This window comes from Peromyscus leucopus, chromosome 7 (genome assembly GCF_004664715.2).
Source record: "Peromyscus leucopus breed LL Stock chromosome 7, UCI_PerLeu_2.1, whole genome shotgun sequence".
NCBI lineage: Eukaryota > Metazoa > Chordata > Mammalia > Rodentia > Cricetidae > Peromyscus > Peromyscus leucopus.
Genome location: NC_051069.1, coordinates 73165548 through 73192876, shown reverse-complemented (window position 1 = coordinate 73192876; position 27329 = coordinate 73165548). Strand labels below are relative to the sequence as shown.

Below are 27329 nucleotides of genomic sequence, written 5' to 3'. Positions count from 1 at the left end.
TGTTTCACTTGGGTTAAATTATGCATGTATATTTATAACAAAAAATAATCATTGAATAAGAAACTCTACCCACAGGGGTTCCCCCTATTTAATCTGAGGAATAATGTTTAATAATCACATGTACCAGACTAAGCAGTATAAGGTAATGACTGACGCTACCTCTGATGTGTGACGTGAGAGGAAAGCACACTCAGTGAGCATTTAGTGAAAGTTTATTTCATCATTCTGCTGAGGCTTGGAGTGCTGAGAAAGTTAACTAAATAGCCACAGTGTCAAAGCTTTCAAATGACAGAATATCACACCCACTAAAGATTTCTGAAAAAATTAGGATATGCCATGACATTCGTAATATGTAGGAAACAGAACACATACAAAACACAATCTCAAAATTACAAAAATAAAATGATACAAATAAACACTTAGGCATATGGGGGAAAGTGGAAAAAAATAAGCCAATGGTTCTTCGTGCATTTATGGTTCACAGCAGACATTTCTGGTTTTCTAGGTGTAGGATCTTTTCTATCTCATAAGTAACTCACATATTTTTTTTTAATTACTATTAAAAATAGTTCATTGAGGTCAGTGTCCATCCCTTCAGCTAGGAGTCTCAAGTCCCTTGCAGTATTTTGGATTTGAAAAATCTTAGCTAGGTTAAATTGACTAAATTATAAAGTGGTTTGTAAGTTTACTTCAGGAATGATTTTTATATTTTATTGTTTTTATTTTAACTCACGATGTTAAATATTCAAAACACATCTAGACATAGCTCCACAAATGAATTTCCTAAAACTTTAATAACTTTTTCCTTTAAGTGATTTACATACAAATAAGAATTTTCCTTTGTTATGAAACGTGTGCTTCATTTTTCTGCTAAAAAGGATGAGATAACATATTTAACATAACAACTCAGACGTTTATAGTACATTTTATTAAAAAGTGAATATGCCTTAGAGTAAACACTATACTTAATATGTTTCCTATAACAGCTAGATACAGTCTGTAATTCTGTTGCCCTTCAATGATGGTCATTCTATTTTTTAGAGGATTTTTTTTTTTAAGCCAACCATGAACATACCTAAAGACTATTAAGTTTCATTTTACTGAGCTGAAAACTTAGGCTCTTTCAAGGGGATACACACACACACACACACAATCAAAAATAGGTAACAGAAAATCTTTAGCCCTTAGGTTCTTTCAAGAGTGTGTGTGTGTGTGTGTGTGTGTGTGTGTGTGTGTGTGTGTGTGTGTGTGTGTGTAAAACAAAGACTCTTTAGCCCTGAAAGCAAAAACACAGGCACAGAGGCTGGATAAGCTCAGCTTTGGGGAAGGAATAGAGGAGACACAAGCTCACAACATCACTATTATTTCGCAGTGTGATGGGGACTCGGCATACATTATCGCATGGATACCTGTCTGTTAGGGATGACCATCTCTGTCTTACAGATAAAGAAATCACGATGCACTATAAAACACCTCAGAAGAAGACACATTGTTAAGTAATAGCTTCTAACCCTAGTCCAACCAAATAAAACTGATTTCCCCAAGGCCATAACATTTCTGGGAGAGAAAAGCTGGATGTGAAAACTACATCTAAGATTGGGACCACATCTCCGACTGCACTGAAGTTATGTAATTGAACTAACTGGCAGGGGAGGCTGGGAAGATCAGGGCTCTGAGACAAGCTCAGAAAAGCAGTTTCAGTGCTGCTCTGGGATGGGCTGGAGCCAGGCTGCATGAATCTCTGGAAACTGCCCTTCACCTCCCAGGAACGGGCTGTGGTTTACTTACACAAGTTGCTCATCAATTCTTGTTAGCCTCAACCCACTGTCCCATAGAATTGGGCATGAAGCCAACCCACAAGGAGACATGAGGACAGGAGGAAGGCCAGGGAGCACCGATGACTGACTTCAATCATGTGACTCATGGGAAAGTCAAAGCTAAACCTCCACTACCTGATTTATCTGTTTCTAGAAATTTCCACATCACTTACCATTAAAAAAGAATTCTTTATATGTACTTTCATGCTGGTTTTCCATCAACATACACATTGTCACAACCTTGCAATGTATATTAAATACTTGCATTTTCTATAATGGCTGGTTTATCTAGACACCTATTGCTGTATCTGACTATGTGTCTGGGACATTTTCACTCATTCCTCAAATTGTAAAGATATAATTCTATATTCTCTATGAAGTCTTCAGTCACCCCATCTCTGTTTAGACTATACAGTTGACAAGCTTTGTACCCGTTAATCATGTTTGGGTAAGTGTGCTTAAGGTATCTCATGACTAAAGTGATAGTTCTCTTTAAAGACAAACTCATGGCAATTTAAACCCTAGCTATTCCTGGGGTTCAGTCTACACTGGTTAAATAAATCTGCTATTGCTTCTTTAACACTTAAGGTACAATTACACCAAATGCAAAGTATTATCAGAAAGGAATACAAGAATAAAAGTATTTTGAGCAACAAAACAATGCAAAGAAATAACAATAGCTAATATTTACTGTTCAATGAATGCTGGGCAAGGTTCCACCAGTTTTATGCATGTTGGTTCATTTTATCTTAACAACAACTTCACCCAAGAGGCACTATGGTTTTTCTGATTTCCCTGTGAAGAAACTTAAACACAGATGAAATAGCCACCTGCAGTCATCAGGAGAAAAGGGGCAGAACAGGCCTTCGGCTTCCTCTGTATTGCTCATTATATTTCTGTTCATACAATCAGCCCAGGATGCAAGAGGAAGAGGCCAGGAGCATCAGTGAAATTGAATCAACTTGGCTAGGTGTCCTGGCTCTGCAGGCAACAGGCTGTACAGGTGCAGTCTTGACTGTCATGTGTACAAAGTCAATGTGAGGTACATGCAGAGATGCATGTTGTCCCTGTACTCTTGCCGCAGGCTGCTCCTTCTACTTCACATGCAGCAGAAAATTCCTCTGGTGTAGCTTGACTATTGAAGGTTCTTATACACTTCTAAGACATTGAGGACCAACTCCATAAACTCAAGAAAGGGGTGGCAAGATGGCTCTGACGAGAGGAACTTGCCACCAAGTTTAAAAAATTCTTTAATTCTAAATGGTGGAACTTTGACCATTTGCCACTGGTCAAAGTTGATCAGTTTGACCCCACAAACCCACATCATTAGCCAAAGTTTGGCTAACTTCAAGGATAAGCTACTGACCCAATATCATTGATGCTATATGAAGAAGAGAACGTCAAGTTGTCCTTTGGCTATGGTACATGTGGCACACACACATAAATGCACGTGAAAAATGAAAGTTAAAAAAAATAATCAACTGCAAAGAAAACAGGCTAAGATTTGTATGCAGTGGAAATGAGTCTAGAGATGAATCAGACATTAGCCTACGACCCTGATGAATTCCCAATCAATGAACTTCCTTAAGAATCGTTTTTAAATTATTTTTTAGTGTTTTTCACTTGTCTTATAGTTTTCTATAAAAGTCTCAAATAAATATTTAAGCATTATTAAGCTCCTATAGTTACTACCATAAATACAGACTTGTATTTTGAAAAGATATACTTTCAAGTTCTATTTGGTACTTACAACAACATCATTAAAGTCTCAGATTAAATTGAGTCTTCTATGTAGAAATCAATTTCTCTGTCAATAAATGATACTTTTTACATCTTCATTTCTCCTATCCTTTTATGTTTTCGATTCTTTTGTGTGCTGCTGAGGGCATCTAACATGACAATAAATACAATCAGAGCAAGTTACCTGTCACTCCTAGAGCAATTCAGCTTGACCTTGAACAAACCAAGATTCAATTTTTTATATCTTCATCTATGTTTATGAATGAGATTCTTCTACACTTGAATGTCCTTAAATTGGCATTGTCAGGGTTTGAAGTTATACTGATTTCATGATTTGATTTAAATTTCATAAAATGAATAGCTTAAGTTCTCACTTCTCTTTTAGAAGATTTTGACAGCCAATGGAGCTTAACAAAAACATGCAGTTGGGTCTTTAGCTAACTTCAAGGATAAGCTACTGACCTAATATCATTGATGCTACATGAAGATTTGGATTTTCCTTTTTAATAGAGTCAACTTTGAAAATTTTTACTTTGAAAAAAAATTCAGAACTCTACAACTGGCATTTATGAAATTAAAACTATAAGTTCTGAAGGACATTCAAAAAGAATACATATATTTCATGTTAACTAAATCAAGTCCAGAAATTCAAAATCAGAAATGAAGCAATGGTAAAAAGATATTAACCATTTTTACCTCATCCCAATTCCAGTGATGATAATAATGATCTACATATTTGTAAACACCTTTCATAAGGCTGTTTGAAGAGAACTTACAAAAATACTGAAATTCTCTTAGTATGCAGATTTTCTTATATTCTGTTGACAGTTTTCAGGGTATGTTTATATCATTATGATAGTACTACTTTTGAATCATTCACTTATCCTCGTAGCCTTTCTTATTTTTAAAAAGGAAGAGACTATTTTCTAAATCTTGTTTCTCTTTAATACTCCTTTATGTTTATTTAAAACAATCTTTAATACTGTTTTTTCCCATTAAATTACAATTCTAACTTTAGTAAAACAGTGGACAAATTGATTAAAGCTATGACACTAAGTGCATGTCTCACTGTATGCATTCAGCATCATCTATGAGACTCAAAAACATAGATTCTCTCTCTGCCTCCTTCCCCCCCCCCCTCATTCAATAGCACATCTCCCCACCCCACTTTAAATTTCTGCAAGTGATGTGAGGCAGAGAAAGCATCCTTGGGGAGCTTGACTGTACACAGAGCCTCTACATCACATTCCTAGCAGGCTTCTTCTCTATTCAAAGTTGTATGACAGAGATTTGTTCATTTACCTTAAATTGTCATTTAGAATCCTAGAAGAAAACTGCTACTTGTTGTTTCCTAGAACACCATAAGGAATTTTCAACATAAAACTTGTACTTTCTTAAAGCCTCCTAAAATGCAGTTGACCTCTGACACCAGCTTTAAGACCAAGATCAACCTAATCTGTGACCATATGGTGCTGCCAGGGCTCAGCAAAGGCATAAACTTCAAGGTGACTTACAAGTCCAGAGCAGTGCAAATGGTCTCTGGAATAATTACACGTTAAAGGCATATAAGAAAACAATTCTAGATGCCCATATGTAAGGATGGGGGGAGGGGTTAGGAAGAGGGTAGACAATCTTTCTTTAATTGGGAGGAGTGCGAAGAACGAAAGGGCTGTGATGGAATCTCAAAGGCATTCATTCACATGTGCATCCAATTTTCTTGAGCTGTTAAGAGGCCATGTACGATTTTCCCTTTGACATCTCAGAAGTTCATGCCACCTCCTTCATAACAGTTTAGGATGAAAAGAAGATGAAGTGATTTCCCTGAAACACCAGCCCAGGCACATAGCATTGTCTAAGAGCAGTCACATCTATACTCTGTTCCCATCAATGCAAGCATGACTAGGAATGTGTGTGTGTGTGTGTGTGTGTGTGTGTGTGTGTGTGTGTGTGTGTGTGTGTAAAGGTTATACTTTGCTTGATTTGGGGGAACAGGGAACAGAATGCAAACTTAATAAAGGGCATCATGGGTGAGGAGTTTCCCTCTTCTTCTAGATAGAGCCACAGGCTCTGCCAGCCCAATACCCAAATAGCAGCTTCACCTACAAATCAACAAGCCCCCCCACACACTCTATTCACAATTAATGCAAACAAAACCACCTCAATTGAAACTACAGACCAGGCACACGCAAGTGTGAGGCCATCACAGACAAAGAGCCAGTTGTCACAGAAGACCGGTTGCACACTCAGCTCTGTCACCGCAAAGTCACACAACTGAGAAACAAATGTAAAAATACAGTCTTTGGAAACAACCTCACTGCAATGAATTTTATTTCTGCAACATGTCTGCCTCTATTTCTCAATAGTGAGAAAAAAAAAAAGCAAAAGAGGGAACACAGGATTATCTAGTTGTGTATACTCCTTTTTTATATTTAATGTTTATTTTGAATGATTTGTGCATTCCTCTAGAATGTAATACATAAAACTTTGAAGGACAATAAGAAACTGTTAAGATCCCCTGTGTCATAACTCCAGTTACTCAGCCAGGGGGCATCTGAACTCTGGGAAACACCGGCTGAATAGCAACATCAAGATCAAACTCTCCACACTCAGAACACAGCCTCAGGTCAGACGTCTATGTCTTTAAAGAGCTGAGCACTAAGGGGGTGGGTGGGCTCTCCAAGTTTCTCCTGCCAGCAGTATGGATGTTTATTGAGATTTGAAAGCTTGGGTTATCTATAAACTCTTGAAATACACAATATAAAATCTAGCTCTTGTAAACAAGGTGAAACAACACTAAAAATCCTTCCTACTTGTGCTTATTCAAATGGACCAAGTATGACAAAGCAATCTTTATACTACTGGATCACTTGATAATCCTTGTCAAGTTACCTTGCTGCTTAGCCAAAACAAAAACAAAGACAATTTAGCTAAAGATTACATAAAATATTAGCCTTTCTGTCAATAAACCTTATGGTAGATATACTTAAATGACTGAAAAGCTATCACAAGACTAACCCCAGTGTTCTGAACATAATAAACATGCTGATAAACATTTAATTGAAATATTTTTCAACTTTAAAGGTGAGCTATGGCATGTTTCTTCCATAAAAGACAGATTTAGAGCAATTCAACTATGGAGAATTACATGGCCACAGCTGAAATCAGCTACCTACTTGCAATATGATTGTTGGTCAAGTTGTACACCCTTTCTGTACCCACTCATTTCCCCTGTGGAGATGACACTAGTTCCTATTTCATAGTAATGTTTTGGGTTGCAGGTTTAAAAATACTAATAATAAAATAATCCTGGTAAAGAACTTAGGAGTCTGATGGGCGATATAGCTGAACAAATATTGGCTATGTGTCCTTCACTGTATTTTAACTCATATGGTCTCCATCTTCCTTAAACAGAATACCGGCAAATCAATGCTTTGTGATTTAAGACAGAAATAAAGAAAAAAAAGATTTTTAAGAGAAAAAAAAGGTACCACTTTGCTTAGGGCTTTTAAAACATAAGGTATGGGAGCTCAAGTAGTTGAACACTCTCAGACCCTCTTCTCAGAGCAGGGGTTCCCTATCAGTGCCTTCTAGGAAATGTACCTAAGTGGATATTGTTGTACAGTGATAAACAACAATAATAAAAACAGAGATGGCTCTAAGGCCATTCTGCATAACAATGAAAAACACTGTATGTTGCCACCATATGAACTGATCCTGAACACAAAAAAAATGGCACTGGATATCAGGCTGTATATAAACAAGGGTATGACAAGAAATGGCAGAGGAAATCGTGTTGATAAAACTTTAAGATGGACAAAAATCAGACTAAATGATTGAGCTTCTCAGGGAAGCCATTTGTTTCCTGTCTCTTTCACAGGCATACTGGGTTTGAGGGGTACGTGGGTTTAACCATGTTTAAAAATGGTGTCTCCAGTCTCCTAGATTAGCTATTACGGTGGCATTGTCTCTATACTAGTGAATTCTGATGTAGATGCAGAAGATCCTGCTGCTGGAACCATGGGATGAGACAGAATCAGAGCTCGGGGATATCAAGTGAATACGTTTCTCCATAAGACTGTATCCGCCTCCTAAAAGTCCCTCTCCCTGTGCACACCGGCATGCCCACTTCGTTTTAAAGCATCATTGTGTCACTTACACATCACGGCCACACTACATGTTTGTTCCCAGCATAACTCATACTTCGTCTTAGTCCAAGATTTTGTTTCAGCAAAATTCATGCAATATATTTCCTTCACCAGCATAACCAGACAAACCCAAATTGGAATTTGAAGCTAAAGAAACATAAACATACAGTTCTGGAAAGAGCTGCCTGCTTGCTCCGAGTCTGACCAGCCAGTGAGCCTGGGCTGCTTCTTAGGACCAACACCTAACAAACGTTTGCTGGTTTCCTTTTCCTAGAAAACATTTTTTAGCTTCTCTTTGACAACATTGCTTTTGCCAGAAATTCAGCATTTCAAATGCCCAGCCCACCAACATGTCTCAAGGCAACCATGTTAATATCATGATTACAGAACTCCTTTTGCAAAGCAAAAAGTATTACTGAACTTTTGGCATTCGGAAGAGATCATTTACAAAAATTATAAAACATCTACGATTCACCTTAAAAATAATGTAATATGATATCTTAATCACACCATGAATGTAAAATATAGTTCAATCCATGCAAGATGCTTCCCTGATGCTTTTCATTGTGACCTTCGCCTACAGCTCTGAAATGCACCACAGAAGCACCACAAACACACTTCAATTTATTTTTCTTTTGTCTTTTTGTTTTAAGACAAGGGCTTGCTATGTAGCACAGGCTGCCCTCGACACTACTCCACAAACCTCAGCCTCTCAAGGGATTAAAGGTATGTGCTACTATACTCTATTCACTACCTAATGTTAAATATTATAAGATGAATTATACTGTAAAAAAATGCAAAAATATACCTCTTTTTTTTTTCTTTTTTGAGACAAGGTCTGTGTAGCCCAGGCTACCCTAGAGGTCTTGATCCTTCTGAGTGCTAAAGTTATGAGATTATAAGCATGTGCCACTACATTAGGCTGAGAAATTTTTCCCCTTTCTGAGATAGGGTCTCATGGAGCCCAGACTGGCTTCCAACTCACTATACAGATGAGGATGACCTTGAACTCCTTCACCTCCCAAGTGATGGGATTACAGGTGCATGCTACCATGCCCAGCTGAGAAATCTCTTCTCTGGATATTGTCTCCTTTTGGATACAAAAAGATATTGCCCATTTGAGGGGGGGGGTCTTTTACCTATCAGAGGAAAAAAGGTACGTATCTTACAGAGCATTTAAAATTTAGAAAAACTGGTGTTGTAGAAAAATACAAAGCAAAATCTTTTCCAGATACTATTATGTCCCTCCCATCTAAAAAGGGCCATTGGATTACTACAGCACTGCGTGTGTCAAAGCGCAAGGCACTCTGGGACTGTCCTAGCAAGACAGAAGATATGCCAAAGAGACACACTGGTACCCTTCCATTCTTAGGTTGGCTATCAATACCATCGACATAATGGTCCCCAAGTACCTGGAATCACCCCAGGAAATCATATGCTGGGAGAAGAAAAAGGCATAAGCCTATCACCAGCCAGAGGAGGACCCTGTTCTCCAGGAAGAGACTTCACACAGTTCGGACCACTTACAACTACCCTGCAGGAAAGCCTAGAGCTGAGACAGCTATGGGTCAGTGGTGGACTGGACTACACCTCCATCGGGCAGGACTGCTTAGTTATACCCAACCATGTCCGCCATTTAAACCCAAACCTCATGTCAGAACCCTAAAGATGAACTTGGAGGTCATTGGCCCTCTTTATCTCCTCCTCCAGATGTGGTCACGATGAATAAATTTCTTTCTCAGCTTTTCACTATTTCTTGTCTCTTTAGTTGGCATAATGAGAACAGTGGTTAGACTAGCATTTGAAGGCTCCCAAGCCCAGACCTTTACTCTAAAAACTCAAGTAATATACTTTCAGGTTTCATAATTTACATGAGTTTCGCTGTAAAATTTACATGGGTTTGAGAATACTAAACATGAAAATACAGTTTCGTTTCAGATCAAACATGTAAAGGAGAAAGGAACAACTTCACTAACACTCAAGGAGGTCACTTCATATGGGTCCATGTTAAGTACAGACTGTGTCCCACCAAAATTCTATGTTGGAACCTAATTCTCAAGGTGATAAACACTGTGAGTAAGTAAAATTTTATTATTTTTTCTAGTATTTTTAAGAGAGTTCAACAAATATAGATTTGGGGGCAGGGTGTTAATTTTTCTTCTTGTCTTTTAAAGATGTCACGGCCTCCATTGTTTCTGAAGAGCATCCAGCCATCATTTGTCTGCTCTCTTCTGTATGTACTGTTACTTCTAGCTGCAGGCTAAAGGGGAATTAACTTTCTATAGTAAACTTTGATAAGCACTTAATTCAGTATGAATCATATTCATATTCTAAAGCCTTATTCAAAATATGGTGGCCTGAAAAAGAAAACAATAACAGAACACCTTAAGAGACGTAGTCACGTGCCTAGGGCATCTTTGTCTTCTCTGGGACATTTTTCCATTTTTATCTGCTCTGTAACTGTCTTGAAGCTATTTCTTCTAGCCTTATGTTAGTTATTTTTTAGCCACTGGTGTGGACTGGGAGTACAGCTCAGTGGCACAATAGTGTATACACTGTAGGCAAGGTCCTTGTGTTCAGTCTTCAACAGGCAAGTGCACACACACACACACACACACACACACACACACACAAACACACACACACACATACACACACGAGAGAGAAAGAGAGCGTTTATATTCTTTCAAGGAATAAGAATAACTTTGCATTTGTTGAGTGGGATTCTAAAAGGTGGGGTCTCTTCCTATAGTCACAGGTAGGATCTAACATTAAAACATAAGAACACCTCATCACTAACTTGACTGCCACTCTCCCCAACCACTAGGCTTCCCAACACCATTGTTACTTTAGCTATTTAATACAGAAAAAGATGTTAGACCATGCAAATCATCTATAAACCCCAGAGTAATCTCCAAAATGTATGGGCAGTTTCAGAAGTCTTTAATGGGGGGGGGGGGTAATAATACTTTGTATTATAATGAGCATTGGCTTAAAACCTTACGGTAAAGTGCCGTCCGCAATAGGATACTTTTGGAAGACTGCTGTGCCTCAGACAAGCAAAAAGGCTTGTCTGAAGGTCATTTCAGGGAGGGAAACTCAGGCTATACACAAACACCTAAGACGCTACTTTCTTGTATGAGTAATGCCTCTATGTATATATTTGTTCATAAGCTACTCTTTTTCCATATGATTTTGATATTTCCTACTAGTTTCTTTCTCTGAGGCGATGTGCTACTAAAGAAGTTTCAGTAGAATAATTTCCAACCCTGTGACAGGATTAAATGTAATTGAAAGGAAGCTTGCTGAAAGAATAAACACACGAACGGTTAATGATTCTCCACACAGCTTTGATTTGCCTTGAGAGAAAAATGTGGTCTGCCCTCACAGCAATTATTTAAAAATCCCAGCCTAATAAAAAGAGAAAGTAACTACTAATGGGTTCATTTTTTTTACAAGCACTGATTTGTAACATTATTAAAAAGTCAAAGGTATATTAAGTCATATGAATATATTTTTATCTTCATTTTGTGCATAATACTAGCTACTGCATACCTAATCTAAGAGAGAAAAATACATTAGTTTAAACACATAGGAAATATTGATGTTCTGAAACTATTAAGGATCACTCAGCTTCCATTACAATAAACAAGCTACTCTGTGACTCCCAGGAGTCGCTGCTAAGCATATGGATGTGAAGGAGCAGACACTCATTTCCAGAATAAGAATTCAGTGCAAACTACCTCACATTTATAAGAAGTGACCACTGAGACCAAATCTAGCATGTCTGTCATTGGTCACGTGTCTCAGGGTCTTGGGCAATAAGAGGCCCAAATGTGATTTACAAAAATTGCTACTTAGCATCTGAGGCTGAAGAGATGGTTCAGTGGCTAAGAGCACTGGCTGTTCTTCCAGAGGTCCTGAGTTCAATTCCTAGCAACCATATGGTGGCTCATAACCATCTATGGTGGGATCTCATGCCCTCTTCTGGCATAAAGGTGTATATGCAGATAGAGCACTCATACATAAAATAAATAAATAAATCTTTTTTAAAAAGTTGTCATCTGAGGTTTGAATTCACATTTTGTTCTTTCACCCTCTCTGTTAAGTAATTGCCTGTATTATCTTTGGAAAAAAAGGATCAAAAATGTTCCCAGTCTCCCTATGGACTGTATTTATGGTTTAGTTTACTGCACTGATGGCTTAAAAAGTTTTATTTTGATGACAAAAGATCTTCAATTAAATCTCCAACCATAAAAAAAATTGCTACTTAGTATGGTGGTATTTTATTTGTACAATATAGTGATATTTTGTTTGTACTGAAATGTGATTTTATTTGTATGTTAATAAATAAAGTTGCCTGGGGGTCAGAGCTAATAGCAAGCCATAGCAGAAGCCGGGCAGTGGTGGTGGCGCACACCTTTAACCCAGATCACATGACAGACAGATCTCTGTGTGTTCAAGGATACAGCTAGCATGGAGACACACACCTTTACTCTCAATACCAACTATAGAAGACCTGGAGGTCTGTATAGACAGGCAGTGAGGAGGAGGTCATGTGGTTGGATTTACAACCAATGAGAAGGCAGAACAGAAAGTCAATAAAAAGACAGATACAGGGGAAGTAGGTCTCTTGCTGAGGGGAAGGACGACAGCGAGGGGTAAGAAGGCTGTTTTAAGTCTCAGCTCTTAGCTACTGCTCTGACCTCTTGGGCTTTTAACTCTGCATTTGGCTTTGTGTTTCTTATTTAATAAGACTGTTCATCTACAACTTATCCCTACCTTCATCATCCTGGACCTTTTACATAAAATGTAAGGGCACAATGTGGAAGGTGGCATTTTCCGTAAAGTAGTTTAAGGGGATACATACACAACCCCATCTGTATGAATGAACCCTGGTTTGTGTTGGCTTTTCTAGTTTGGGAAATGAAGTAAAGGATCATCATTATTCCATTACCAGTCAAGTCCTCTATGTCCCCATACCTGGTCAGAAAGATATATAAAAATTTAGGAGCTCCCTGCAAATGCAAACAGCATGTGCAGTACCTGAACCAAGGAAGCAGCAGGTGCCGTTTCTCTGCGGCCTTCAGCTCATCTCCCTGACACAGAAGCTGGGACTCTGCTGTTACTCAGCGAGCATCTGAGCATCTCTCCTTCAATAAAGGACCTTAAAGCAGCTGTGTCTCACATCCCAGCAACTAAAGGCTCACGAAAACCAATGCAATGATAACAAAGCTATACTTGAAATGCTTGCCTTGCAAGTATCTAGAAGATAAACGTGATGGTTAATTTTCATCATCAACTTCCTGGGATTCAGAGATGCTTAATTATGAGGAAAGCACAGCTTTCTAATCTCTGTGTGGACATATTAGGTGTATCTGTAATGATGTCTCCAGATGCAACTAGATCATAGGGGTTCCTAACACACACACAAAAACAAAATTGGATTCGGCCCTTAATAGATCATAATATTATGCTAAATTTGGACCTCTTAATGCCTAAGAACCCAAGACAAAAGACCTATGACATAAAGAATGGTGGTGAAAGGAGGTGGGGCTTTGTAAAAGAATGTAGGCTGCTGGGGGGGTGTCCTTGAGGGGTACATCTGGATTCTCCCCGTGTTCCCTTTTTTTCTGTTCTGGCCACCACAATATGAACTGTTCTGTTCCACAATGCCCTCCCACTATGGATTGAACTCTGAAAACACGAGGCAAAACAAGACCTTCCTCCTTTTAAGACGTTTGTTCAGGCATTCTGTCCCAGCAGCAAGGAAACGAGCTAATAAATGAAGAACACTAGGGATGATTGCATTTCACTTCTGTCTCTCTCTCTCTCTCTCTCTCACACACACACACACACACACACACACACACACACACACACACACACACACAAAATCACACTAATAGAAACTTTCACTAGTAATAAAAATCTATTATCCACAAAATATTTAAATGTTATAGATGGTAGAGAAACTGATAGTTCCACAGTCTTAAGCAACAGACTTTCAGACAAACTGCCCTTCACTGTATATGCCTATCTAGGCTTCCCCTAAGCCCATGAGCATAACAGACTGCTGTCCTCTCCTATCCTCACAGACAACACGGAAAGCCAAGAGACACTATTCTATCAGTGAGCCAAGCCTTGGTTTTCAATGAGATAATGCAATAATTGTGCAGGACAGATCATTAACACAATGCTTTCTTGACAATGAATAATGCTTTCCCTAATCTTGAGTAACAACATAAGTGCTTAGAAACGTCACAGCAAATGACCAGGTAAGTACTTAGGAAGTTTCTTCAAATGGGGCAACCAGCATTTCAAATTGAGGGCTTTTCTAAAAGGGCATTGTACTAAGTGGCAAGTTTTAATTTAGCTCAGTCTTAATGATAACTTATTTTAAAATGTTTTATGGATCCCTGTCTGGTATTTTTTTCTCCATTTCATATTTGGGGAATAATGTTTCTCTTAACCAAGTGTTGTGCTGATGCTGTTGGGTTTGGCATTAGGAAATCATCCTCTAACAGCATCAGTTTAATCTACTATTAGCTATGATATCCTCAGAGAAAATTAACAGCATAGATTAAGTCATGTATCTACCCTCTCAATCATACCTGTTTGAGAAAATCACTGGCAAAGAGTTAACTCACATGTTCTTTATGACGAAAGAAGATGTAGGGAGAATCACCCTGTCTTATCACATACATCACTCTTACAGATGGAAAAATCAACTTTTAAAAGTGCCATTCAAATGATATGTTTGCATATTGCTGTAAGAATCAGCTTTGATCAACCATACAGACAAGGGGTTGCCTATATCCTATCTTGTTCCTTAACTTCTATCCAGCACCACAAGGGACTTCTATTTCTGACCTACTGGAGTACAGGAAGTTCTCCTCAGTACAAACTACTCCTCAATGATGCTTAGTCTACCTGTAGTGACAACAAACCAAGAATTTTGTACAAAGACTCGCCTGCTTGCTAACGCTGGCGTGGAAAAACTGTCAAGAAAAGCAGAAGGAAGAGATGGGTCTGGAAAGGCAAGAAGGCAGGAAATCAGGAAGGAAAACACAGAAGATGGGGTTCTCTGAACAGTCTAAGGGATGCCCATGTGGCATCCTTCATGGAAGAAGGAGGCTAACACCTGTGTGCTGCTGGTCCCAAGACTCAATTTAAACACTGGTCAACCTGGGTCCTATTTTGTTGAGCTATGTAGGTCTTGCTAAAACAAATATTGCATTTAATTTATTACGTTATTAGCTGCCTGCATAATTAAACATTCCATCATATTCGATATTCCATAATATTGTATCAACATATGTTCAGGACTTATTTTAATGTACTTGAACTGTTTTTTGGATCTGCTGCCTGAAAGGTGGTTTTAATAAAATATATAGGATTATTTGATGTTGGAATATTAGTCACAAAATACACTCAAGATGGTCTGCACACTTAGGTAGAAACCTATGCCCAGAAAAGTACATGGTTTAAAAAAAAAAATGAAGAGTATAAATTTGGAGGCTGAATGCAAAGGCAGGAGACTATTAAGAAATGAGAAGAAAGACAAAGCTACATTTCAGTTTCTTTAACTGCTGATTAAAAGTACTCAGATAAAAAGTAAAGAGTAATCAGAACAAAAGAGAAAAATGATTTAAGGACAATCAGAAAGTTGAAGCCAGCTCAGCGAAGACCAAGACAAGAGAGTATTTTATTCTATCAAAGCCATCAGCTGGGAATTTAAAATTGATCCAGATGTGGGTCCGGAAATGTGAGTTACACAGAGCATTCTTTAAACAGAAAGATACTGAACACCTTTAAAAATAATCTGGGCAGCGGTGAGTTCGAGACCAGTCTGGTCTACAGAGTGAGTTCCAGGACAGCCAGGACTCCACAGAGAGATCCTGTCAGGGGTGGGGGGTGGAGTGGGGTGAGTCTGTTATACCTTTTAATTTCTTTATTTAAAAAAATTAAATGTGTTATCTGTGAAAATCACAGCTCACATATAAAGGGGAGAAGGGAGAGAATAACTCTGCGAAGTCAGTTTTCTCCTCCTCTAGGTCGGTTCTAGGATAGACAGCAGATCACCAAGTTTGTGTGGCAAGAGCCTTTGCCTACTGAGCCATGTCCCTAGCCCTGAATTATACTTTTTAACTAATAATTTTGATTAAGACAATTAGAGATATCTTGTGCCCCCTGGGACATAAAGCCATTTTAAATAGTTAATATCGGTACCCAATTCCCTCAAAAGGATGTAAATTGGAAAAGCACCACTCTCTAAAATGGATCAAGAAATAAAATCAAGTCTATCTAACTTGAAAGAGAATAATCAAAACATTCAATATTTCTCAATGCAATTTTTCAGACATTTTTGCAAATAAAAATATCATTTGGAAATTCTGCATTAGTACTGAAAATCAAAACAATAATAAGCCATTTGGCTTATGTTTATAGCCTTCATTTTTGACTATTTGTTTTTTGTTTTTGTGCAATAAGTACTGATTTAAGTTTTAAAAGTTTAGGAGGAAATTCATTGGCAGTAGTTAATCTCTAATTTAAACTTAAATCATATTTCTGGTGAGCATAAACTCCCTCATGAAAGGAGATGATGGCCCTTACAAATATACATGGAATAATTTGAGCTATGAGTTGAATAAAAGTACCAGACTAAAATGATCTCTCAACATCACAAACATTACTGTCTAGTGAAAGGCAGGACAAACTGAGAAAATTAGCTGTGTGCTCAGGAAGCTCAGCCAGCCTGAACAGGAAGTACGCGTGCAAGGCTGGCAACCCATGCCTCTCGGAGCTTGGAGAATTTACCATGCTGCTCCGATTTGCCTAACATGTTGTGCAAGGTAGACAACAGAATTGGCCAGATCATGTGGATACATCCTCTGAGGTCTATCATTTACAAAATTTTATATGAACTTACTATAGTTTGGAAAACATTTTTAGACTTATTTATTTTGTTTCATGTATGAGTGTTTTGCCTACAATGTGCATCACATGCATGCCTGGTGTCTGAAGAGGTCAGAAGAGGGAATCCTGGATTTAGAGTTATGGATGGTTGTGAACCATCATGTGGGTGCTCAGGACCAAACCCAAGTCTTTTGCAAGAGCAGCATGTGATCTTCAGTGATAAACCAACTCTCTTGCCTATTTGGAAATATTTTAAATGAAGCTTTACATTTAATATGTAGAAAAATGTAAAAAATTATTCGATACCAATTTGACTAGGTTGAGAATCACCTAAGAGATGATAAGACACACCCAGGGATATCTGAGAGGGCATATGCCAGTTAACTGTGGTGAGAAGAGCAATGGTGAGCAGTCCTGTCCAGTGGGCTGGAGCCCTGGATGAAGTAATTTTCAAAGGTGAAAAATGGAAAAACAAAACAAAACAGTATAGCAGCAGCTTTTCCCCTTTCCGCTTTCTGGACTGCATTACATGGAGGCTCTCTTCTTAATTCCTTCATATATATATCTTTGGGTGTTAAAAAGAACTATTTAAAGGTACTGATTTATAAAAGTCATTGTAACTAATGACATAAAGGAATGACTCACTTCAGATAACCGATTTTACTAGCCTGTGAAATTTCAATGATAAACACATGAATACAAATGTCTTCCTTAGACTCCCTAGAGAAAGAGAAGGAAACAAGCTCCCGAAGTTTATTCAAAAGAAGCTGTTGAAAGGTCACAGCGCAGGAAGGCGAAGCACAGCAGGACGTAATGTCAGTCTCCACTCCACAGTTTACAAACACAAACCACAGTGAATTTCTGTTCAATGGAGTGATGATGTAGAAATAAGCAATTCACCTACCAGTTTTTCTAACAGGAATTTTTATGTGCAATATAAACCAGCAAGAATATTGCTCACCTTCAAATAAATTGCCAAGAGTGATGCTGGGGCACAAACAGTCCATTTAAATCATTTACTGAGTATTTGCTTAATGCCCTACGTGGCTCTGAGCAAGAGGCTCCCTCTTTTAAACTTAGGAAGCTTGGCACCCATAAACTCAATGACATGTGACTAAGATCATAAATTAGGATCAAATTGGCTTCATTCCAAAGATGTACAGAAGGTTCAACATATCCAAATTGATCAAAATAATACACCATATATCCAGAACCAGGCACATACATCACAATATTGTCCCAACTGATGCAGAAAAAGCCTTTGACAAAATTCAACATGACTTTAACATAAAAGCTCTAAAGATACTAGAAACAAAAGGTGTATGCCCCAATATAACAAAGGCTAGTTATGACAGACCAATGGTCAACACTATACTGAACATGGGAAAAGCGGGAAGCGATTGTGTTTTCTTAGAAAATTCTCACCTTAATGGCTGTTATTTTCCATGTTTTTCTTTTAGGTTTTACAGTTTTCTTGGGGTCACTTAGGATTTACTGGGGGAAAACAAAGGGAAGACAGATCTGAGAGACATTAAAACTTTGACTCCATGAGCTAGCAGGGAAGTAGAGAGGCAGTGAAGATGGGAAGTTAATGTGGTTGCCAGGGAAGATTCAAACCAAAACAACGGCATTCTTTGCTAAGCAAATAGCATCACAGGATCAAGCCTATTTCTAACCACAGTGATCCTTCCTTATCCACACAGAATGTTCTAAATCTTCCAATGGATGCCTAAAATCACAAATAGCACCATCACAGTGCTATTCTTCCCTCTATATGAATACCTTTGACAAAGCTTGACTTACAAGCTGTCTACGGTGAGATTTACAATAACATTTTAATCATAAGGTGAAATAATTACAGCAATATCCTGTAATAAAATCCACAGCATGACTACTACTGAGCTTTGAGGGCATTAGCCTATGAAGCAAGGCTTACTTAAACATAAGAGAAGGGTAGAAACCAGGTAAGAGGGAGTGGTGCACCTCCCCGCTCTCCTCATTCAAACGGTAATCTGTATTTGTGCTTTCAAGTCTTTGCTCACATGCTGACCACTCTTTCCCATGGTGTTTTGATCTCAGTGGAGCCATGCCCCCTCTGTAAACCTAGTGTACATTTTCTTTTGACTCCCAGACAGTCCACCAACTACTTCAGTCCTTGCCCCACACCTTTCTCTTGAGTCAAGTCTTTCTTTCAAATTCATTCTCCTACTCTCTAAAGCCCTTTCTTGCCAATCCTACCTCTAAATTGTTGGTTTGAAGGCCCCCAAATCCCTCAATTAGATTATGGAGATAGTTTTTTTTTTTAATTTTTATTTTATTTTATTTTACAATACTATTCAGTTCTACATAACAGCCACAGATTTCCTTGTTCTCCCCCTTCCTGCCCCCCTCCCCTTCCCCCCAGCCCACCCCCTTTTCCCACCACCTCCAGATCAAGGTCTCCCCCAAGGACTAGGATCGACCTGATAGACTCAGTCCAGGCAGGTTCAGTCCCCTCCTCCCAGATTAAGCCAAGCGTCCCTGTATAAGTCCCAGGTTTCAAACAGCTATGGAGATAGTTTTTTTAATGAATCTCCCCAGCCTAACCTTTCTAACTGGAAAATCCATCTGTTAGTTCCCTGCTTAAAATCCTTTCATTATGCCACTGCTTTTACATGATAATAGCAAGCACTATTTTTTACTTCCTACTATTTCCTATTTGCCAGGGGGTTTACAAAGTGTATTTTAAGCATATTATATGGGAAAATTGGAATTGATATCTAGGTGATCAGGCTCAGTTCTGTGATTTCTTCCAGACAAAGACAAATTCTTTAATATTGCAGTTTCCTTTGGGTTCTAAATCCTACTTGTCAACCCTTACCTCATGCTACAGCCTTTCTGACTGTACTCTAACCAAACCAAAACCACGCATATCCCTAGAACTGCACCCCCTTCTACCCAGACTGAATCCACCTTCATTTCCAGGGTCATGTTCATCTTCAGGCAACATTAGCTGCCACATATCAATGACACAGTCAAAGATTTTACAGTCTCACAATGCTCTGGTTGACTATGTCGTGTTACATTCTATACTGGATCACTGTTTATCATCTATTCCTTTTAATAAATGCAAAGTGCCTAATGCAAGGACTCCATTTCGCATATCAAATGCCCATGGTAAGGCATTGCCTAAAGTACTAAGTAAAAAAACAGTTATAAGAATGAATTATCACTCCAGAAATGGTCAGTGCAACCAGCCCGTGGGGGTCACACAAAGATGCAAGAAACTTAACTGGACACACCGTTTTAAGCAATCAAGGTCTTGCATAAGCAACTTACTGCTGCAATGAAAGGGCATCTTGGAGGTTTTCAAACAGGGGTGGGGGGCAAATTGATGTGAAAAAATAAAAAGTAGAACGTGATAAAGGATGAGGGGCTGGAGACAAGTAAAAAGTCCACAGAAACGCTTCGGGGAATAAGTGCTCACACTGTGAACAGCTGATTTCCATAAGCCAACAAACACCCCACTCTCACTGCTCTCTATTCTCTGTTGCCTGTTTAAATCCTTCCATATGAATCACTTTATTATATTTTGTATCACCTCAAATAATTAGCAAGGAAAAGGAATTTTATGTCCAAAGCTCAACAGTAAGTAGGTCAGAGTCGAAGGTTCCAAGAACAGCCGTGCAAAATACTAAGATTGCCCTCCACCCCCCAAAACCAAGAGTGAGGGCAGGGAAGGCAGGTGGTGGAGCCTGAGCACTCAGAAGACAAAGAGGGAGAGATGGGCCAGAGCGCAATCCAGGCTTCACTCCAGATACTCATGAGCAAGCCAGTCCAGGGCACAACCTGGCGAGATTCGGATGGGACTGCCGTCTGTGGCCACAGAAGCCCTTCACAGAAAATACTCGACAGGCTTCTGTGCAAAACTGCTCCTTACAGAGTCCGGCTCAAGCTCCTATTTCTGCTTCTCTGAGAACTACCTTCTGGTTGTGTCCACGTGTGATGGATGGATGGACTGGCCAGCCTCTGAGGGTCACCAATTCCATTCATGAGGGACGACCCTCATGACCTAATCACATTCTAAATGTCTGACATCTTAATACAATCACTTTGTGTCTGTGACATCTACATAAGAAGCATCCAGGGGAAGCTAGGCTTGGCTGCAGCCCCCTCGGTCTGGGAGAAGGGAGACGACGTCTAAGGCTGAGGGATGAGCAGCTATTTCAGCACAGTTCTTCTGGCTGGAATTTTTAAGGGTCCGTATTTTTACATATAATATATAAATTTTCTATTTTCATTTTCTGTTCCCCAGCACACTTTTAATTTATATTTTAGAATTTTTATACATATATATATATGAGATATGGTATGAATACATGTCATATATGTAATTTAAAAAAAACAAAAAAGAAAACCAGAGACCAGCTCATAGTCAAACACTGTATGCTGACCAGGTTTCATGATAATGCTCTGGCTCCATCTTTTAGCAAAGAGGTACAGTTCCTGTGACTGCTTCTTCATCTGTTGCTAACATGTCGGTAATAAACACTTTGTTTTTAATTGAGATGGCAAAGTTGTAATAAACTATTCATCAAATTAGTAAATCCTGATAACTCTTAATTGATCAACATGATAGACATATTTACCACAGTGCCAAAAGCTCAGAATCATTTAGAACCTGTCCTCTCTTTCATACTGACATGCTTAAATACAGTATTTATATATTTGGTAGTAATGGTTTTAAAAGGGAAAAAAATCGCCAGATCAACCTTTCTAACATTAAATAGTAAGAAAGACAAAATTCCTTCTGTTAAAAGCTAGGAAACTTTCCTTTCACACAATGATTCACGTGGGCTCTATAAAAATCCTCTCAAGCTATCAGAACCCGATCACCTTACAAACTGTGTGTGTGTGTGTGTGTGTGTGTGTGTGTGTGTGTGTGTGTGACTGTGTGTGTGTGACTTCTCAGTTCTTATTCTCAGCAAGGAGACCGCACAGAAAGGATAAAACGATGGTATGGAAAGTTACCATCTCCTCTCCAGTTGGACTCTCTATTGCAGAGTTATTGCTTCCATGTGTTTAAAAAAGAAGAAAAAAAAAAAAGAACCTTCTAAGCAACCACAATCCCTAAAATTTTTGGCGCTCTTATTGAATATTGAATCCAGAGGGGGGGGGGACTATTTTTTTATTATCACACAATTATACCAGAGTCAGAGATTTGTCATTATGGGAATGTGCGGGAAACTAATAAAGGTTGGTTTCTAGAAGGTTTACCGGAATCACACTATGTATCTAAAGCTGTGAAAGTGCCTCCGACTGTTTGGTCTTAACATTTAGATGTGTAATTACTGGGTCAGGCACCAGATTCACAATTACATAAAACAACTTAATTTCGGGGGGAATTAACAGGGATGAAGTTAATGCTTCTTTTGTACAGTAAAATACTGTCTTTGAAAATCTGTGGTTATACGAAGCTGAGGAACAAACACGATACAAAACTCATTTTCTGAAAACAATGAAATTGTGGCTCAATGCCACAATGAGGAGGTCAAGGAATTACCTAAAATCTATACTCTTTGACCTTCTTCACATGCCAGGGTTCAGGTGTAAGATCTCCAGGACTTCAAGTTTCAGTGTGTGCCAAATGAAAGGAGAGGGTAAAAAAGTTCCCGCACCCCAAAGTGAGAACAGATGGAAATGTAGAATTGGATGGGGAGAGACAGGGATGCTTTGAGGGAAGGACCAGGAAATCGCTCCCAGTGGGGGGCAAACATACCAGACCTCAGCTTCTTCTGCCTCCCCCTTCACGTCCAAATTAAATCCAATGTTCTTGATTAAATATTTTCATTTCATTCTTATCAGCATTTCTCAATACACAGAAATATTAGAAGAGGCTATTAATAAATGTGTGAATGATTTCTACAGACTCAACATAAGGTAGTCATTTCTCTGGTGAATTTAGCATTATTTCACAATAAAACTATTTACAATAATGTTAATAATAATATAAGGGGCTGTATGAGGAAGAAGAAACAGCTCTGAAAAGAGTAAAGATGTGCACTCTAAATGTCTCGTCTGATCAAAGCACCATCTGCTGTAAATTAAAGTTATGTAAATAAATTAGGACTATATTTTATACTCATACTTCTCATATTTTATTGGTATAACTAAAAATAATCTTTCCATAGCAATGCCAACAATACCATGCTATTATTGTCAAGGTGTTTTGTAGCACATTCTGATGCTTCTAATAATATCAATTATAAAACTTAAAAAGCTATTTTTGTATGGTGCTCAAGTCTCAGTGTTTTTTTTTAATTTTGACTTTGAGTAATAATTTAAAATATAAGTGAAACATTTTCAGATTTCCAAGAATTTTCAGAGTTCTGTGTATTTAAAAACAGTAATTTTACTGTTTTATAATTATTCTCTTAAGACATTATTTTATAAGCAATTTTAAAGAATTAGCCAAGAGTTTATAAAAAGCTGCTATGTGTGTTCCACACAATAACATGTGGGTTGCAATGCTGTAACTTAAACATTTCATATAAAACTCAGGATTCTTTGATACAATGAAAACCGGGTATTTTAATGAGGAGTGACCAAGTCCAGAACACATTCTCATCTGCAGTGTCAAGCTGCTTCCCCCGGCGACAATGAAAACCTTTTCCTCGGACATTTCCTTTGTCTTCTGCCCAGAAAGTTGACTTTGAACACCATAACCCTATTTTATCTTTTCTAACCTTACAAGGTCCACACATCAAAAAGAAATGTAGAAGTATGAATCACTCCAAGTGGTGAAAGCAACTATAACTCACTTCAGGGACTTCATTGAAAACAACCCACAGCACCGGCAACCTGATCCAGGTTTCACTGGCGGGAGGCTGAAGAGCGTCCACCTCACTTAGCTGGACACATGCATAAAGCAATTGCTGAAATCACTTCGACTTATTTTTAAACATTACTTCTAAAAAGGAAAAAGCTCACATCTCCAGCTTCCTTTTTTTTTTTTTTTTTAACCAATAGGAAAAAGCAATAAAAGGCAAACACACTCATTAAGATTTATGTAGATTCATTTTCTGTATTCTGGGTTTATGCAAATAAGGCTTGAATTAAGACAAAACAAAATTCTAATTACCCAAAACATTAACTACAAACCCCCCACAAATTTTACAGTATTACCTAATTCACCTTGTAGTTCACTAGTTGAATGATTTCTCTACTGAAACAGACAGTTTTATAATGAATTCAAACTTTCTATGTTCCTCTTGGGGCTGAAGGACTCTCAGAAAAGATTGCGTATTTATTCTCTGAGCATTGACTCAAATTCCTGGGCTAGTTCAAGATCTTTCCCGTCTTTATAAGCCTGTCAGTCACAGCATCTTAGTAACAAACAGGAATCTGGTTAGAAAGGGAACCAGCTAAGGCTATTGTTTCAGGTGAACACCTAAGGAGCTAAGGTCAACCTGTGGGCACCGGGGCGTGGTACAATCTGCCTTGCTTTGCTGCATTCATGCTATGGTACAAATACAATTACACAGTGGGTAATTTCTCTGTCAACTTCTAATACCATAAATCATCTCACAGTTTCAGGACCTGACTGTGACACACTCTGTGATCTTTGGTCCTGGCAAGCTGCAATGGCAGTGTTTAAACTCCTAACCCTGTGTTCTGAAATGAGGATTTGCTTATGTATTCTTGGGGCTGGAGAGTCATTTTTCCATAAACATGAGTCCACATATTATTCAAAATCAAGAGACACTAGATTAGATCATCTTTCTAAATCCATTCCAGTCTGAAAACTGTATTAGACTCTACGGCAGCCTACCAATAGAGATCACATTTTAAAAGCAAGCTCGGGGGGAAGAAATTTTTATAAAGAGATACAAATTCCAAGTCCAACTACCTTCTACTAGTTTTCCTTGTACAATTATATGCAAATGACATTTGGGATAAACCATGAGATTATGCAAGCAGTGGGCTTGTCAGGGTTCCTATCCACAGCAAATGTTCTGCTCCTGGAGGCTGCAGTACACTACCGCAGAGTTATCAGGAGTCAGAAAATCCAGTTTCTTTTGCCAATTCAGCCTCTGGCTTGAAACAACATCTTGGTATTACAGTGATTATTCCTGCAGCCTCATTTTTAAAAGATTTGGTACATTATATTAGTCAATAATTAGTGTATAATGCAAACCAAGTATTTGTGAAACTTAAATGGTATTGAGTAAACAGAAAAACAAAACACTGACCAACCTCAAATATTCACTTTTTTTCAACCTTTCATAACTGTATAGATGATGTACGGTTTTATTTTCATTGAATATAATTACTTAGATTTAGTTTTTAAAATATTTGTTCAAATCTATTTCATACTATTATTTTTAAAAGTCTATGTAATATAACTAACTAGCACATAAACTATTTTATTGGAAAAAGTCATTTGCTGATTAAAAATTTAAAATTAATTTACAATATGATTCTTTCACTGTTAAGTCTATGAAACTATTAACCCCATACTTGTGCATTTTCTACTAGATGTATTTTAATAATTAAAAAATCATGGTATCAGAAAAAAGAAAAGCATTTATAAAATTTAAAGATATTCTGAGTTTAAAATGCATGTAGTTTATATTTTGATTACTTAATTTTTAAATTTTAAAAATAAAGAAAAATAAAATCCCTTCACATTGTAAATATTTATGACACATGCATGAATAAAAAAGATTAAGTAAAATTCCCCTGAAAAGAAGTTTATGGGACTTTCCACATTACACAATATCTTATGTGAACATTTTAAAAATGAAAGTGTTTAATTTATTTCTCAAGTTCCACACACTGATCACTAATTAAACTGATAAATACTTTTTGAAATTAGCTACTTTTGACAGATTGAAGGGTGAGTACTATAAACTTCTAAGATTAATTTCATAACCAACCTATTTCATAACAATATTAAGTTTTATTACAAGGGGGTGACTAGGTTGATATGTAAAAAGAGTTCTCTTTCCCCGTTAAGGTAGCAAACACAGCATATTTTATTCATCTCATTTTTATTCTTCCATAAAGGATTTTTCCACTTTGATTAATTTAAATTTCCTTCTGTGGGGATATAATTACACCTCTAGCTGAAGGACAGTACAGCCTCAATGGGAAATGTACATATTCCAAAAGTTCGTATTTCAGAATTTGGCGATAAGCAATCTTTCCTTCCAGAGCAGGCACGCACAACCACACAAGTGTTCGGTCGGCGCTGTGTTACTCTACCTGGACTGTGGAGCTGATCTCGGATGCAAAGCCGCCGGTCAAGGGAGCCTCGTGACTGATCAGCAGTCGCCCCGTCTTGATCACAGACTGAAAAAGAAAAGGGGAACCTGATGTTGAAGAGAATACATATTATAAGCATATGATGGCGTTTTCATTCGCTAATAAAAAACAAACTGCTTAAATTCCGTAAATAAAAAGCAGTAAGCTGATCTTATGTTTAGTAAGTTATTACAAATGGCTTTCAGAAAATTGGGTGGATTTTCGCACTGTCAAGAAATTTTAATGTAGCTTATAATCTTAGCATGAAAGAAAAATGAGATTTATAACTCCGTGTAGGTTATAATTTAAAACTCATGCCTATTTTATAGGATTTTTGTTATAAGTGAATAACTGTTTCATATGTCCATATCTTGGTCTGATTTTTCCATCTTTTTACTTAAGACTCAAAATGCTTTTTGGATTGGGGGCATACGACATGTAAGTCCATATACAACAATATACAACATATTTACATATACAACAATAGTCTTAAGAAATACTGGTTGTGGAAAAGGGAAACCACCAAAACAGTATGAAAACACCACTGTGAAGGAAAAAGAGGAGCCAGTACATCCTTGAGAGACTTGCCAGTAAGAAGTCACTCTGAAAATGAGGGGTTACGGCCGTATTCATAACAGGCACTAAAATCTGGTTGATGACCCCAGCCCCACATCAACATAAAAAGTGTCACAATGATGTAATCTCAGTGGCTTACAATGGGCATGACAGACCAGGTACAAACATAAATCCAAAGGTGTGGCTTCATATCATAGCAGAATGCCGGCTGTGCTGGGAGGAAAAACCACTAAAATTTACAAGTTACTGCCTCAAATACATTAAACCATATTAGCAGAGAAGAGGTAAATTCTTTTCTAAATTGCTATCGATGTTATTACTCCTCTTTTTTTAAAAAATATATACCATTTTATGAATTTTAAATGAAATCTTCAAGCAAAAGACATGTCTAAAAGAAAAGATTTCACTCAATCTGGACAATTCTGGCCTAGAATTCAAAGAGAATGACAGCAGCTTCTGTCAGCAGACGGTAAGCCTCAAGATCTGGGCAGTTATTAAGTAGTGACTGAAGATCAGGAGGTGTAAGAACACCATCAAAAAATCAAAAATATGAAGAACTGGCATTTGGCTTTCTATGGCTGTTGTAATTGGACATTTTTAAAAATCACAATTAAACTTCAATGTGCTGGGCTAGAAATGATGGCACATAAACATTCTAAAATAAAGAAAATAAAAACAAATATATTTTCAAAATATCCTCTAAGAGATGTTCCTGCCTTGGCTAATCAGCTTGAACAATCCATTTGCTGGACAGATCTCTGAAGAGCTCTGTGACACAGAGCCCTGCCAGTTTAGCACAACCAATGAAGCAGCTAATAGCACCCGAGCTAGATGGTGTAGGTTAATG

The 27329-nt window shown here is 37.9% G+C and overlaps 1 protein-coding gene across 2 annotated transcripts in view; it reads right to left on the bottom strand.

The window, feature by feature from the left end:
- Bckdhb (branched chain keto acid dehydrogenase E1 subunit beta) overlaps positions 1 to 27329 on the bottom strand; it is a 192116-nt gene that overhangs the window by 31089 nt on the left and 133698 nt on the right. For both annotated transcript variants that reach the window (XM_037207810.1, XM_028875486.1), the window contains one exon: positions 25868 to 25954. In XM_037207810.1, coding sequence (XP_037063705.1) covers positions 25868 to 25954 — 87 coding nt within the window. The remainder of the gene's footprint in view (positions 1 to 25867; positions 25955 to 27329) is intronic.